This window comes from Carassius gibelio, chromosome B10 (assembly GCF_023724105.1).
Source record: "Carassius gibelio isolate Cgi1373 ecotype wild population from Czech Republic chromosome B10, carGib1.2-hapl.c, whole genome shotgun sequence".
NCBI lineage: Eukaryota > Metazoa > Chordata > Actinopteri > Cypriniformes > Cyprinidae > Carassius > Carassius gibelio.
The window spans coordinates 24,645,729-24,663,469 of NC_068405.1; the positions used below are offsets into that span (position 1 = coordinate 24,645,729).

The 17,741-nt window shown below is 36.4% G+C and overlaps 1 protein-coding gene across 2 annotated transcripts in view; it reads left to right on the forward strand.

Annotated features, from left to right (window-relative positions):
• LOC127966355 (netrin receptor UNC5C) overlaps positions 1-17,741 on the forward strand; it is a 142,580-nt gene that overhangs the window by 99,691 nt on the left and 25,148 nt on the right. Inside the window, exons 5-8 of one of the 2 annotated variants that reach the window (XM_052567267.1) lie at positions 6,637-6,817; positions 10,220-10,387; positions 10,950-11,114; positions 15,779-15,838. In XM_052567267.1, coding sequence (XP_052423227.1) covers positions 6,637-6,817; positions 10,220-10,387; positions 10,950-11,114; positions 15,779-15,838 — 574 coding nt within the window. The remainder of the gene's footprint in view (positions 1-6,636; positions 6,818-10,219; positions 10,388-10,949; positions 11,115-15,778; positions 15,839-17,741) is intronic. The other variant, XM_052567268.1, reaches the window with a different exon arrangement.

Here is a 17,741-nt window from a genome sequence, read left to right on the forward strand (position 1 = left end):
TATGTGTTCGCTCTAATGTTAAATACATATAGTGAAATAGAGTAAAAATCGTGTTATAACACATTAAAAAAAATCATATATTTGATTAATCTATAAGATTCAAGATTTTTTATTCGTCACATACACGATTATCTAAAGAAATGTGAGTTTCGTATAGTTAAATACTATTTCTATTAGATAATAGATCATCGCTGTATTTATTATGAATATTTAATAAAATATATATATATTTATTATTATTAATATAATATTGAATGATGTAATTATTTAATATTCACAGTATTTAATATTTATGTAATATATCAGCCAGCTTTAGTTATTAATATAATATTTATTATATATACTAATATAGTATATATATTTCTAATATTATCCACTTATGTTATATATTCTATATTTATAATATATATTTATGTAATGTTAAATATTGAATAATATAATATTTATTATTCACAGTATTTCGTATAAATATATTTATTATATCAACCAGCTCTAGTTATTTCTATCATTTTTTATAAATGATTCACAATATATGATATAATATTTATTTTATTTATTGCTAGTGTAAGAACAATACCTGCTGTATGTCATTATAAATATTTTTCTAATATTATTTATAGATCTATAGAATATTTATTAATATAATAATAAAATTTCATTATTCTGAACATATTTAATGTTTTTAATACAGCAGACAACGCTAGTATTTTATATAATATTTATAATATATACAAATTTAGTAATAAAAAAATTATGCAATATTCACAATAATCTTTAATATTTATTTAATTTTAAGTTCAGCATAAGAGGAGGACCTTTCATTATAAATCTATAATATTTAGTACTATAATATTTGTTTATATAATGTTTGCCCAAAATGGACAGTATATATTGAATATTGAGCATAAGGGCGTCATTACTGAGCTCATAAACGATGAAAGAGCTCTGTGTTTTCTCTCTCTTCTCCTCCTTGGGGTTCAGAGGTCACGCTCACACTGTCGTCATGGCAGCCGCGCTTTCATTCAGGCAGTGGCTCGGTAAGCCGGGGTCCTGCGGAGTCGTTCGGTGCTCGGGGAGATGCCAGAGGACTGAAGAAAACCAGACGCAGATATTGTGCTGCTCTTCTGCTGGCTTTATTAGAGACAAACATCAGGTTCATACATACATTCATAAATATTTGTGTGTGTAAATATATGTGTTAAATTTAATATAATTTCTGCTTTTATCCAAAGCGACTTACAGTGCATTCAGGCAATCAATTTTTACCTATCATGTGTTCCCGGGGAATCAAACCCCCAACCTTCGCTTGATAACACAATGCTCTACCACTTGAGCTACAGGAACGTGTGTGTGTGTGTGTGTGTGTGTCAATTCAAGCAATCAAAACCAACAAAAGGGCAATAACATGCAAGTTACTTAATATAATGTTCAATTTTATGAATAAAGTAATCTTGAATATATTTAAAACTAATACATTTTACAAATAAACAATGCTGTATGTTTATTATATACACATACAGAAAAAAACTAAAATATAGAAATCATTTTAACAAAAATAATAAAATACAAAAATATATATGTATGAATGTTCATTACATAAACACATATGTGAACTATATATATATATATATATATATATATATATATATATATATATATATATATATATATATATATATATATATAGATAGATAGATAACAAATAAAAACTATATTATTAATTTATTTTTGAAATGTTTAATTGTATTATTATTATTATTATTATTATTATATTATTAGTTTCAATATTACTTAATTAAAATTACTTATATATTTTAAAAAAATGAAAATGTATAATCAATTATGTTTTTATGTTTAAGATTATTTTATCGATTAAATTGAATAATATTTTTTTGTATTTTACGTTATATTATGTTTGTATATAATGGACCAGCATATATATATATATATATATATATATATATATATATATATATATATATATATATATATAAATGTATTATTAATTTAGCTTTCTTTAAATATTTTATTTCTCATATTATCGTTATTTAATTTTGATAGAATATGTTAATTATATATTTTATTTAATGCATTTATAAATTAGTTTTGGTCATTTAATTTAAGAAAGAAACCCCTAGAGTTTTGGATGAACTTGAGGGCGAGTCAGTGACCAAACCCTGAGTCTGAGGAGTCTGAGAAGGAGGTTTTGAGAAGATTACGATGTGTGAATATGAGCAGGAGTTTCTCGTTTGGTGCGCTGTAAGTCTCCGTCGTGTTCTTCAGATGTAGCGTGTGGGTGACCTTTGACCTTCAGCATACACTGTCTTGGAGAAGTGATAGAGATGTTAGCGATGCTCTAGTTTGTCATCAGCTGCAGGTTGTTGTTTTCTAAACGAGTTCACTTATTATAAACAGTGTTTGGCGTCTGCTGATCATGATTTGGGTGTTTCTCGCTGTGGACTGTATTTTCTCAGAGACTGAAATAATAACAGCGCTGCTGATTTCTGTTGTTTTTCTTGTATTATTATTTAGCTGCAGAATGGATCCGAGCCCTCACGACTCAAACGAGGTTGTTTTTCGCAAAATGCTTCCCAATTAGCGAGATAATAATGTCTTTGGCATGTGAATAATTCACAGACATTGCCTCGCATTTGCATTCATGCCTCTGAATCTGAGCATTGTGAACGAGCTTTTCTTTCTTCTCTTTGTTTGCGTGTCTTTCATCCTTCATCTGAGCGCTGCTGGTTTCTAAACTAGTTCATCAGGACTAGTTTTCATCAGCTGACCGCTCTGTGTGAGGAGACACACACTCCGTCCTGTTCAGATCAGACTGAAGATTATTTAAACCCAGCCGTCATTTAAAGCAATTACTGTGCTCCATTAAATATTAATGCAGGATTTTCCTTCACCCTCAATCACACGGAGACATCTAACCGTCTCTCACACACACACACACACACACAGCTGCTCCAAATTAAATTGATGTCAGCTTCTCTTGATGGAGCCACAAACAATAATTGGCTCCTAATGCTTCTGCCTGTTTGTATTAATTTCCTTCATGAAGATGAGCGCAGGAGTCTCTCGAGCTAAAGTGCAGCTTCACCTGTCAATCATCCAGTGTTTACACACCCATCTGCTCAAACCTGATTCACACTGATTCAGCATTAAAGTGATCAAAAGTGACATGAAGAATGTTTCAAATCAATTCTGAAAATGTGTTTATCTGTGAACCATAAAATGTATCGGTTTCCACAAAAAATATGAAGCAGCTGTTTTTAACCAGGATTATTATAGTGTAATACATTTTTACAAATAATGTACAATTATTTGAAGTAAAAGACATTTCATTTTTATTTTATTTTTAGTTTTGATATAGTAAAATAACAATCTAAAACTTAAATAAAATTCATACAAACTTAAAAATGGATAAGAATTAATGAATATATTAATTTAACAAATTCAACAGAATTTCAAACAGAATGTTGAAATAAATTCAAATTAAGAAATCCAAATAAATTGGATTCAAAATGTTTATAGTATCTCACTGACGCAAAATTATTTTCAACATTGCTAATAATCAGAAATGAGCAGTAAATGATCATATTATTCTGATTTCTGAAGATCATGTGACACTGAAGACTGAAAATACAGCGGAGCATCACAGAAATACATTACACTTTAACACAGATTTTTACTTTATTTTTGATCAAATATCAAATATTTAGATTTTTTTTAAGAACAATAAAACTTCTCATCCAAATGTTTGATCGTTAGGTTACACCTCCTTCAGAACACCCTAGCAACCTCATAGCAACAACTCTTAGTTTGCAAGACTCTCATTTACTTTTACCTTTCATTTACATTCACTTAAATCTTCAATTTCTTTTCTCTCATTTCTATGTACCTTTTCCAAGAGAGAGTATGAGAAAAGCACGTTTGAAGACTGACACGTGGCAATTTCCTTTCATTAATATAAGTGCCAATTATTTCTCTGAATGTCTCGCTGACAATTAGAGATGATAACGAGTGTGTGGGACAGAGAGAGAGAGAGAGAGAGAGAGAGAGAGAGAGAGAGAGAGCGTCGTGACAGTGACAGACAGACAAGTATGGTGACCCATACTCAGAATTCATGCTCTGCATTTAACCCATCGCGCACCTGCGTGCGTGTCTGCTTGTGTGTGTGTCGCGGCAAGAGTGAAAAGTTTCGAAAGTCTGGGCTCTCCCCATATTAACAATAAATATATTATGTGTTGTTATTGTTATTGTTATTTTTAATAATTTTCATATTAACAATATATTTATAATAATAATCATGATTATACTAATATATTAATATTAGTATCATGTATATTGAGAAACATGTGTACTTTTTTATTGTTATTTGCAATTTAAATAGTTATTATTTTCATATTAACTGCATGTATTATTATTATTATTATTATACAATATTTCATTCATATGAAGAAGCTTATATTATTTTTATTATCATTTGCCAATAAAATAATTAACTTTCCCATATTAAAAATATATTATTATTATTGTTGTTGTTATTATTATTATTGGCAATTTAAATATTTTAATATTAACAATGCATTTAATATTATTATTATTATTGTTATTATACAATAACTTTTTTCATTGATTGAATTGATTGAATAAGCTTATTATTTTTTATTTTTAGTTGCCATTAAAAAAATGCAAAACTTTCACCATATTAACAATAAATAAATATTATTATTATAGTTATTATTATTATTATTGTTACTGTTATTATTTTAATTATTATTTGCCTATATATTAACTATAAGTACATTATTATTGTTATTATTATTATTATTATTAATAAGAATTAAATAATGCATTATTATAATTTTTATTATAGAAAGTTCATTTTTTGATTACAGTAACACACATTTGAAGGAAAATGTTTTTAATTGCCATGAATAGATGTCATAAGCCAAAGAAACATCTTTATTCACAATTAGCATAGTGTGATATTTACAGGTTTTCACTCGTTAGTTTAATACAGTAATAAGTGGACGTGTGTCTCTCAGCACTGAACACACTCTGGTGTCCCTCAGGGGCCAAACTGAACAAACATCGTCTCCAACATCTGCCACAAACACACACAGAGCCACCGTTTGCTTTAGTAATTTGAGGGCCACATATAAACACCTTGGCAGGCTGAGAGCCCAGAGGATTTGTGGGTAATCCGCATTGATTTCTTGTGTCTTCTGCATCTCTCAATGCCAGCATTTCTCTGTCTACAACACAGGATTGATGATAAACGCACATCAACTCAATTAAATCTCGCGGTGCTTCTGCGTTTGTCGCTCGGCTTCGGATCGGGAACGGATCGCTCCGCTGATATCAGAGGATTATTACTGTAGATATCTGAGCGTCTGACCGCTCGACCCTCAGCCACACACATTAAATATTAACAAGCCGTAATGGAAGACCATAAAAAGGAAAATTGCACATCATATGCAATCCTAAGTTTTTATCAGCAGACGAGTCCTTTAATGAGAGCAGGAAGCCATCAAGTTATTTTTAGAGGCAACATAAATCAAATTATGAGAAATAATTCATCATTCTGCGTCTTAATTCTCCTTCGCCCGTCAGTGTGTCTCTGTTGTTTATTATGCATTTCTGCTTATTTGATGAGGATTTCAGCTCCAGTTCTTTCTACACAAAATCAGCACCAAAATGAATTCGTAATGAATCTCAATGCTTCATTTTCTGCCGGTGAAGTCTTTATCTGTGTTAAACCACAAGTACAGTCGCTCGTATCGTCTCTAAATGAGCTGATTTAAGGTGTTTGCATTTGATTTTCAGTTCAGTTTGACCTCAGACCGTCAGGATTTTCACGTTTGATTGGCAGAGGCAGAGAAACGTTGTGTATTTCTGTGAGTCCCTCATGATTGGTCGGTCGTCTTTGTTCCTCTGCTGATCTCAGGTCTGTGCGATATCTCTCCTGAGAGCAGTGGAGGATCTGTGTGATTTACAGTCGAGCAGCTCTGAAACGGTCACTTTCTCCGTGCATGTGACCCCACACTCAATACAGAGGCCATTCAGAAACTGGACGCTCGTAATAAAGGTCAAAGATCATTGAAGCACTTACCGAAGTACGTTTTTCACTTCCCATCGCGTCTGCGTAATGGTTCAGGGGGAATAAGCTTTATGGAGCTTTTGCACATATATCAACACTTCTTTACACTTTATTGAAGCGTCATGCGCATCTTGTTCTGTAATCAGTAGTAAATCTCCATTGTGTGCTTACACATGGAGCAACATTTACTACAAAGAGCCATTGTTCTCTGAGAGGCTATGCAAAAAAGAAATATTTGAAATTGTGATTATGAAAACAAAAATCGATGTGGGTTCTTACAATAAGCCACGCAACATATTTCTAAGCAGTGATTAAAGGCATTTATTATCATATACTTTATTATAAATATTATATAATATTCTCCGGCCTTCGAATGGAGATGTACTACTGATCACAGAACAGTGCTTCAATGACAAGATGCATGCAGGAATGTCTCAGCTTTTGGCTTATCGCGATTGCGTTTTATCGCACAACACTAAGTGTGTGATTTATGGATGTAGATGAGATGAACATCTGTGTGTTTGCAGGTGGAGTGGCTGAAGAACGAGGAGATCATCGACCCCGCAGACGACAGGAACTTCTACATCACCATCGACCACAACCTGATCATCAAACAGGCGCGTCTGTCCGACACCGCCAACTACACCTGCGTCGCCAAAAACATCGTGGCCAAACGCCGCAGCACCACGGCCACCGTCATCGTCTACGGTCAGCCTGAGTGCATGACATGAGCTTATTCAACATGATTAGTATTTGATTTTCAGTTTAGTTTGATCTCAGAATGTTAACGTATGGAAAAAGTAGACTTCTGTGTTTTATAAAGAAAATTTGTGGCCGTTTTTAAAATAAATTGTAGTTTGTAGTGCACTGAAACGGTTCACTGGTTTCGGTGTTTCATCTTGAAATCCTGATCATCTTTCTGTAGCTTTGATAGCACAAAGGCAAAGACACACGTTTGAAACTGATGCAAAACTTTGACCAGCTGCTCCTCTGGCGCTTCCTGCATCACAACGCAGTCCGTCTCCTCTGAAGTTTCTTTTGGTCGGATCGTGCCGTGAAAATCCCTGGAGCTGGAAAATGTTCCTCTTAAGAACAGAAAACCGCGCTGACAAGTAGGAAGCACTTTAACCTGCCGCTGCTTTGAGTGTTGTAAGAATAACTTGGTGTAAATCCCCCCCCCCCCGAACGCAAACGCAGGGCTTTCGCGAGGCTGACGGTTTGTGAAGTCTTTCAGGAGCTCTTCAACAAGTGAAAACAGCCCACCTGCTGCCATCGCTTGCTGTTTTCCCTGCAGATACAGTCCCAGATCTGGCAAACAGATGTTTCCCTCTCCCGTGCAGTAATAAATTGACTTCTCTTGCTCGTCGTGAAGCTGATGTAATTATAAGCGCTCTCCGGTTCACGCCGTACGGTTGAGCTCTCTCATTGGTTAAGAGGGTAATGGGACGGCCGCTCGAATGTGACTGGACGCTACTTTAAATGAACAGTTCAGATAAAAATGGGAATTGATGCTGATGCAGAATTGCATTTTGGATTTGAATGCAAGGAAGTAAAAAATTTGAAGACATAGAACATAGACATAGAAATAATTTTTCACTAGAAAAGCAGTTTTTTAAAGCAAACTTTTAATGTTGATGTGATTTATTTAAAAGGTTGGATGGATAGATGGATGGATACATAGATGAGTAGATAGATGAATTGATGGATAAATGGATGGACAGATAGATGGATGGATGGAAGGACGGATGGACAGATGGATGGATTGGTAAATGGATGGACGAATAGATGGATAGATGATGGATGGATAACTGAACAGACAGACGGATGGACAGATGGATGGATAGACGGACAAATTGATGGACTGATGGATAAATGGACAGACGATTAGATGGATGGATGATGCATGGATAAATGGACAGACGGATGGATGGACGGATGGATGGATAAATGGACGGATAGATGGATAAATGGATGGGTGGGCAAATGGAGGGACGAATATATGGATGGATGGATGGATGGGTAAATGGATGAATAGATGGATGGGTGGGTAAATGGATGGACGGATTGATGGATGCATGGATGGATGGATGGACGAATAGATAGATGATGCATGGATAAATGGACAGACGGACGGATGGGTGGATAAATGGACGGATGGATGGGTAAATGGATGGATAAATGGATGGATGGGTGGGTAAGTGGACGGACGGATGGATGGATGGATGGACGAATAGATGGATGGATAAATGGACAGATGGATGGATGGGTAAATAGATGGATGGATAAATGGATGGGTGGGCAAATGGAGGGACGAATAGATGGATGGATAAATGGACAGATGGATGGATGGGTAAATAGATCGATGGATAAATGGATGGGTGGGCAAATGGAGGGACGAATAAATGAATTGATGGATGGATGGATGGACGGACGGATGGATGGGTAAATGGATGGGTGGATGGATGGATGGGTGGGTAAGTGGACGGACGGATGGATGGATGGATGGATGGACGAATAGATGGATGGATAGATGGATGGGTGGGCAAATGGAGGGACGAATAGATGGATGGATAAATGGACAGATGGATGGATGGGTAAATAGATGGATGGATAAATGGATGGGTGGGCCAATGGAGGGACGAATAAATGAATTGATGGATGGATGGACGGACGGATGGTTGGACAGATGGATGGATGGGTAAATGGATGGGTGGATGGATGGATGGGTGGGTAAGTGGACGGACGGATGGATGGATGGATGGACGAATAGATGGATGGATAGATGGATGGGTGGGCAAATGGAGGGACGAATAAATGAATTGATGGATGGATGGACGGACGGATGGTTGGACAGATGGATGGATGGATGGATGGGTAAGTGGACGGACGGATGGATGGATGGACGAATAGATGGATGGATAAATGGACAGATGGATGGATGGGTAAATAGATGGATGGATAAATGGATGGGTGGGCAAATGGAGGGACGAATAGATGGATGGATAGATGGACAAATGGATGGATGGATGGACGGATGGACAGATGGATGGCTTGATGGATAAATGGATGGACGGATGGACCATTTTTTTATCATGGAAGAAGGATGTGTAGGTGAAGGGAAGTGAAAGTACGTTGCAGTGTTTCAGTGCTTTGGCGACTGGAGCTTCTCTCGGATGATGAAGGCATGGAGACGCTGATGATGTCATCGGGCTCAGGTTTCGCCTCCCGCCGCTCACTGCTAACATACTAAACCACTCACAGTCACCGGATTAACACACTGCTTTACCCATAATCACCACACACGTCTGACTTACTGTCCTGAGATGAAAGACAAGAAACACTCTCCACGTGTGGTGCGGCTGAATCCAAGGGAAACTGTAATAAAAGGGCACAAATCTGTGATGGATTGATTTCTGGAGACAAAAGGCCACAGTCCCTCGCCTGCTCTTTCAGGCCTGAATGCAGTCTGGGACGAGGAGAGCTGTGATCTCAGCTCATCCGCAGGAGAAATAAACCACAATCCATCCTCCAGAGCTGCTCCATCACACACACACGTGTCAGAGGAAGTTCAGACCGGATCGTGGAGCGAGATTCCTTCATCACCACAACAGAAGAACGTTGGATATAAACTCATGATTGTGGAATTGTGAGAGAGAGACTCAAGATTAATCTGAATTGTGAGAATACACTTGCAATTGCTTTGTTTTATTTTATTTTTTTTGTGGCAGAAACCAGTTTTCACACCACGCTATTCCAAACTTGTATGACTTTCTTGGAAGGCAAAGGGTTAAACTATAAAAAAAGTAACTGTACTTCAAATATGACTTGTTTGATTTGTTCATACAGCTTCAGTCACTGTCTGCTAATCATCTCCTGTCCTGTTCCACTGCAGAAACCTGACGGGACTCTTATTTTGGAGTGATTTATTGCTCTAGGTGTTGTTTCAGGTTCTGCTCGAGCTCATCACTGCTTGTTGTGATAAACGGAGAACCGTTGGCTATCACAGCTTCAGTCAGGTCTTCTGATTGATTGAGAGAGGAGTCAGTGCTCAGAGTCTCAGAGGTAGTGTCTGTTTTCCCAATGAGTGAGAGACTGTGTTTCTTGCTGCAGTGAACGGAGGCTGGTCGACGTGGACGGAGTGGTCAGTGTGCAGCAGTCGCTGTGGGCGGGGCTATCAGAAGAGGACTCGCAGCTGCACCAATCCTGCGCCTCTGAACGGAGGAGCCATCTGTGAGGGTCAAGCCATCCAGAAACTGGTCTGCAACCCTCTGTGTCCAGGTACTACAGCACTGAGTGAAAACACTGATATAGTCAAATCAATTGATGCATATTACAGTTGGACTAACAATTTATTAAAAAATAAATAAATGTGATTTTAATTTTCAAATAAATTCGGTTTAGTAGCATAAATGCATCTTACAGTGTAAATTTTTCATAATTGAGAATTATGCATCATCATCTGTGCACTGAATAAATGATCTCTCCAGTGATGTGTGGTTTGTGAGGAGAAGACAATATCTGTCTGAGATACAACTATTAGAAAATCTGGAATCTGAGGGAGACAAAAACATCTAAATATTGAGAAAATCATCTTTAAAGTTGTTCAGATGAAGTTCTTAGCAATGCATATTACTAATCAAACATTAAGTTTTGATATATTTACGGTAGGAGATTTACTAAATATCTTCATGAACATGATCTTTACTTAATATCCTCATGATTTTTGTCATTAAAGAAAAAAACTATAATTTTGAACCATGCGATGTTTTTTTTTTTTTTGGCTATTGCTACAAATACACCCCGTGTGGTCTGTGGTCACTGTGTGCTGTGTTTCCTGCAGTGGACGGTCTGTGGACGGAGTGGAGTAAGTGGTCGACGTGTGGGACAGAGTGCACTCACTGGAGACGGCGCGAGTGCAGCGCTCCAGCTCCCAAAAACGGCGGCAAGGACTGCGAGGGAACGGTGCTGCAGTCCAAGAACTGTACGGATGGGCTCTGTATGCAGAGTGAGTGCCACCCTTCCTCCTCCTCTTCCTCCTCCTCACACAGACCTTCTCACCATGCACAAATCCCATATCACCTCTCAGATACGGGTTCCCCCGCTCTAGTCTTGTTTTAGGGATGTTTCCCTGTTCTTACAGCCTGATGGAGAACTCTGTTGTGGTCTGATGGATTGGATTGAGGCAGATGTTGGTCGTGTAAATATAGAAGAAACTCCACACGCCGTCCAGCATTCAGCAGCTATATTTACAATAATGATAAGTGATTATATCGTACTTACACAAAGTTTCATAATTGCTCCACGTCTATGATTACTATGATTTGGAGCCTATTTTAAAAGCGCAGGAGTCTGAGACGGAGAGAGAGGAAAATCACAGCCGCTCAGACTCTCTCAGCTGCTTTTCTTCTGAAGGTAATTAAACGTGTTGACAAGCTGGTTTTCTGAGTCCTCCTCTCTTTCAGAGGATGTTTTAAGATCATGCAAGTGGAAAAACAGAACATAAAAACTCTTCTAGCTGTTATTCTTCTGAAATCATTCATTTAAAGCAATCGGTTGTTTGATTTGGCAGTCCCAAGTCATAAAAAAAGAAAGAAAGGAAAATAGGGAGAAAAAAACCCCAGGACATTCTTATCGACATTTGTAACTTTTTTTTTATTTTTATGTAAAAACAATATTAGAGAATTACAAACACATATGCGTATATATATATATATATATATATATATATATATATATATATATATATATATATATATATATATATATATATATATATGTAAATATATATATATATATATATATATATATGTAAATGGTTAAATGTAAAAAATATAGTATGTTTATATAAATATTATAAATTAAAATAATATTGTTGAATATAATAGATGTACTTGTCTTATTTTTGTTTTATCTTTGCGTTACAAATGTAAAAAACAATGCATGTGAATTTGAAAAATACATTTATTTAAACTTTTTTTTTTTTTATTGTAGTGCACTTATATAAATATTATTAATTAGTAGAGTATAATTGAATATGGTGAAAAAGCAGTCTAATTAAATGCCATGGAAGCATATCTTTATTTCTAATTGATATTTTTGTTTTAACTTTTTTTGTTGTAGTTGCAAAAACTTAATTTAAAAAAATGCATCAAGCTATTATTTTTTGTGTAGTTTATTTAAATTTTAATTGTAACTGGATATAATGCAACCTTTATTTTAGGCCCACACCCCTCAGTCAAGTTTGATTTTAGGCCTTTCATATAAAAAATGCATCATTTTGTCATCATTCCTCATGTTCCAAACCTGTATTAGACTCTCTGCTGTAAAACACAAAAGAAGTGGTTTTGCCCTTGTTTTTCCATGCAGTAGAAGCATATAGAGATCTGTCAGGATCCACGAAGGACAAAGACCCCAGACTTCTTCTATATTCGTAGTTTCTTGTCTGTGTTGGATCCCAGCATGCAGCAGTCATGGTAAAGAGCTGCGTGAAGCAGTAAAAACAACAGCGGACGAGTCTGACGAGTGACTGAATGATGACAAAGGCTTCACATGTGCTCCAGCAGCTCGCTGGGAAAATGTCAAGTGTTCCAGCTGCGGTCGGGACGGGATCGTTTCCCGTGTTTTTCCGTTTAGTTCATCCAGTCAAACAGTAACTCGTGTCTCTGCTGTCTGTTATTGATTATACATGCAGAGGTTGTGAAGGCCAGAGGAGGTTTGAAACCAAATGTTTCTCTCACGGGCCGTGTTTATCTGCTAATCCTCTCTCTCTCTCTCTCTCTCTCTCTCTCTCTCTCTCTCTCTCTCTCTCTCTCTCTCTCTCTCTCTGTGTCTCTCTCTCTCTCTCTCTCTCCCTCTGAAAACGAGAACGCAGGCTGCAAAAACAAAAGTGTTTCCTCAGTAATAAATGTGTTTGTTGAGGCATCCGGAGTTTCATATTCATTTTGATTAGGTCGTGAAAAAGAAAATTCCAGGGGTACGGAGCAGACTGAGTCAAACATCGTTAATGATAATCAGGAATCTAATTACCTGTTTGATTTTAGCATATAAATGATGAGCGAGTGTTAATCAGAGTATTGATCAGAGTCTGTGTGCATCTGATGATGCTTTGACTTCAGAAATGTTTCTTCAGTTTTACTAACTTAATTATAAATCTTCCCATGATGCATTGAAATTATCATTATAATTGCATTAATAATAAAAAGTTAAAATTGCATTTATAAACAGTAAAAAAATTCTGAAATATTATTCTAATGTAAAGCAGCGGTTTTCTTTTTCATCTTGTTTTCAGACTTTAGCAATGTTTCACCATACGTTTTTTAAATGTATATTAGTGCTGTCAAACGATTAATCACAATCACATCCAAAATATTTTTTTTTTTTTACATTAGTGTTCTGGTGTACTGGGTATATTTATTATGTGTATATAAATACAAACACATGCATGTATAGATTTAAGAAAATTTGTATATTTATATATTAAATATATTTATATATAATAGTGAAATGTAAAAATTGATAGCCTGAATGCACTGTAAAAGCGTCTGCTAAATGCATAAATTTAATTTAAATAAACTATATGAATATACGTATAAAAATATATATGCCCTTAAATATTTTACAAATATATACTTTCATGTGTGTATTTATATATTCATAATAAATATACACAGTACACATACTTAATGTAAACAAACTTTTATTTTGGATGTGATTAATCGCAATTAATTGTTTAATAGCGCAAATATTTATAAAGAAAAACCTACTGTATCTTTTAAAATCGCTTATGTTGAGATTATTTTTCTATTTCAGTTGTATTGATTAATTTTGTTTGTTTTTCCCTTGTATTTCATTTGTATATTTCTAATTGTTTATAGCACTTTGGGTACAAAAAAAAGTGCATTATAAATAAAATGTATTATTAATAAAGTAATATAAGATTACTTGGGATTGTGACAATTAATCACATTTCCCCCAAATAATTATTATTAGTGTAACTATGTTTTTTAAATATAAATAAAATAAGTTATAATACATTTTAAGTTAAATAACTAAATAAAATAATTGAAAGAAAGATTTATAATAAATAAAATTGTTTATTTTATTTTGTAAAATAAATATATTTGGTGTATAAATGATATTAGCTACTCAGAAGCATTTCTTAATATAATTTCTTAAAACCAGGTTTCTTCCATCAGTTTTATAAGATTATGGCTGTGGTCTGCGTCCTGAAGCAAGTGTTGGTTGAGCTGATATCTGAGCTTTCAGGAACGACTGTGATCTCAGATACTGAAGTCATTTCTCTGCCATTTAAATCTTCCTATTTTCCCGGTGAAATGCATTGTGGGAGCATTTGTCCTGCTCAGATTGATGGCCAGTTTGTGAGGAATATAAAACCCATAACGTTATAGATTTAGGCTCACTTCCCCTGATTGATTTTCCCCTCTTTCTCCAGCTAAAAGGGTGAAACCACTTATGTGCATGCTAATGACGGCTTCAGCGGCCGTTTAGCAGAAATCCACATTATCTGAAAGCGCACATTATTGCAGATATCATTGGACATGAATTAGACTTGATATGTGAACTCAGCTCGTCCGGCAGGAGCACGGGTTCAGCCGTTAGGAAGCGTTTATGGGACGTTTCCTCTGCGCTAATGGCATCTTCCAGTCCGAGTTAGAAAGCTATTTGCTTTTTGAGTTTGTAAAGTGCTCAAATTGTGTTTCGGCTGCAGTTGCAGATTGAATTTAAAGTGTTTTCTCTATAGTTTTAACCTTTGGCGCTGGAGCTGTGAAGCGTGCGCTCGCTCGATCGCCCGTCCGCTCCGTTGGTGTCTTGTTTTGTTATGATGTTGCTTTTCAGGGCTTTGCTTAAATAACGCACAGACAGATGACATTTTCTTGACATATCGATCTGAGGAAAGGGCATGACAAACACAAGGGCAAACGCTAGCTTTTTCTTCCAGAAACTAGATCTCGTGCAACTTTTGGCAGCATGAAACCTAATACTTGTCCCAATGCTTTCACCTTTATACTTTATATGAAGAGACAGAAAACTCTAATAACAAACAAATGAAGTATTTATGAGTCATTCATGCAAACTGCTTCTTAATTTTTAAACAAAAAAGCTGATTCTCAGTTTGTCCAGACTCGTGCAGCTCTACTTCGGCGTCTTTTCATTCATGCCACTTCAGTAGAAGATGCAGGAGAGAAAGCGTTTGATGTAAATGCAGCCCTGCAGCGCTCTTGAGACGCAGAAACGCTGGAGTCTCCTGGAGTCGGTGTGCGAGTGATTTAGGGCCGTAGCTCATGCTACATTAGCGTCCAGCTCACAGAGTTCAGCTGATGCCTCGTGTCCGTGTGTCAGATGGGAAGCTGCGAGTGCTTTCGTCTCATTGACTCCAGGACTGTTTATCAGCGTAAAACCATCCGTCCCGCTGGCTCGTTAGTCCTAATGAAGCACTAAAACGCGGCTGACGAATGGCTGTGTTCACTTGCGAGTCGTTTGTCTGCAGAAAGAGTCCAGGAGAGGCTAAAAGTGACACCAAATGGAGAAGAATCGTCCGCCGCTGCCCTCATCGCTCATGTCTTTGTTGGCTTGTTTCAATTTGTTCAATCCGATTGTGTTGAATTTGATTTCCACCCCTCACCCTCCATCCCTCCCTCTCTCCCAAAGGTTCCTTATATCAGAAGTCCTCCGAACACACAGACAAGAGCAATGCTCTGCCACATCCATGTGAGTCCTTCATTTCATTGATTTCTGTTTGCATGCGTCTCCAAACCCTTCTCAGTTCCTCCTTATACTTATTTCTTCATACCATCTCATTTCCCTTCTTAAGAGTCTGAAAAAGCAGTGTAAACTAGTCTAAACTGGCTTAGAGAATCTCCCAAGCTTGATTCAAGCCCAAAACCCTTCTTAAACCAGCAAAACAGACCAGACTGGGTGATCAAATCATTTTAGACAAGACAGTTTAGATTTGATGCAAGCAAAGCAGACGGGACTAGACAGTCTAAAGTGGTTTAGTCACATACTATATTCTTTTTCGCTGGTTTTAGGCTTGCATCAAGCCTGGGTGACCATTTTAACCAGCTTAGACCAATAAAACACACCAGAAAATGTGATTTGCTAAAACCATACAAAAAATGTGACCAAAACTAAACAGTCTAAGTTCGTTTGATGGGCTGATCAAGATTATATGGTCACCTAGGCTTAAAAACAGACAATAGATCATATTGGGTGACTAAACAGACTAGACTGCATGTCTAAGCTGGTCTGAACTGGTTTAGATGGTCTCCAAAACTTGATTACAGTCTAAGGTGGTTTGGTCACCCAATCTGGTCTGTTTTGCTTGGTTTAAAAGGGTTAACCAGGTTAGACCAGCTGAGACCAGCAAAACGGACAAGAATACATGTTTAAGCTCAGTCTGAACTAAGATGATCTCCAAGACTTAATTAAGGCCCAAAACCCTTCTAAAACCAGCAAAACAGACTTGACTGAGTGACCAAATCATTTTAGACAAGATCGTTTTCGGAGGTTAGATGGACTTCTTGGCTTGAAGCCTAACAGACCGTACCAGACGGTCTAAAGTGGTTTGGTGATGTAGTCTGGTCTGTTTTCCTGGTTTTATAAGGGTTTTGGGCTTGTATCTATGCTTGGGTGACCATTTAAACCAGCTTAGAACAGCTGAGACCAGCAAAACAAGCAGAGAATTGGACTAAAACTAGACAGTATCAGGTGATTTGACCGTCTTATCTAGATTAGATGGTCACCTAGTCTTAAACCCAGAAAACAAACAAACTAGAATGCATGTTTCCATCAGCGTAGACAAGTAAAAGATGAGAATACATGACCGAAACTCTGTACACTGGAGAGTCTTGGGTGGCTTGCTGGTCTAAGCTGAATTAGATGGTCACAGAAGCTTAACCCCTTCTAAAACCATGACCTGACCCAATCACTTTGAACCGGCAAACCATTTTAGATCTTGTTTAAAGTAGCTTAGATCGACTCCTAGGCTTGATACAAGCAAAAGAGTCCAGACTAGGTAAACAGACCGCCTTAGACTGTCCAGTCTGGTCTGTTTCGTTTATATCAACCCTACAAATCCATCTAAACCAGTTTAGGCGCGTCACACCACATTAGACTGTCTAGTCTACAATCATTTGGTCAGCAATTCGGGTCTGTTTTGCTGTTTTAGAGAGATTTTGGGCCTGGAAGACCATTTAAACCAATTTAGACATGTTGAGACCAGCAAAACTGACCAGAGAAGCTAACAAAAAACACTTAAGACTGGTTCAAGCTGTTTATTTACAATATTAACCATTAATACCACACATTTAAGGTGATAATCCACTCAAAAATGAAATTCTGTCTTTTTTCTTTCTTTTTTTAACATTTATAACGTCATTATAACACATTATTCTTCAATGAAAGTCAGTCGTCTTCAAAATATGTTTCTTCTATAAAGTCATACAGGTTTAAAGGAATGCTTGAAACAAAAATGTTCATTTCTCAGTGATCTGTTGCTTCGAAGTACGGAAATAGACAATACAGAGGGTAAATAAGATGAAGTAAATGGAAAAATGGAAAGAACCAAATTAAGTTAAAGCTTAATAATGTTAATGAAACGAACTCTGAAGCG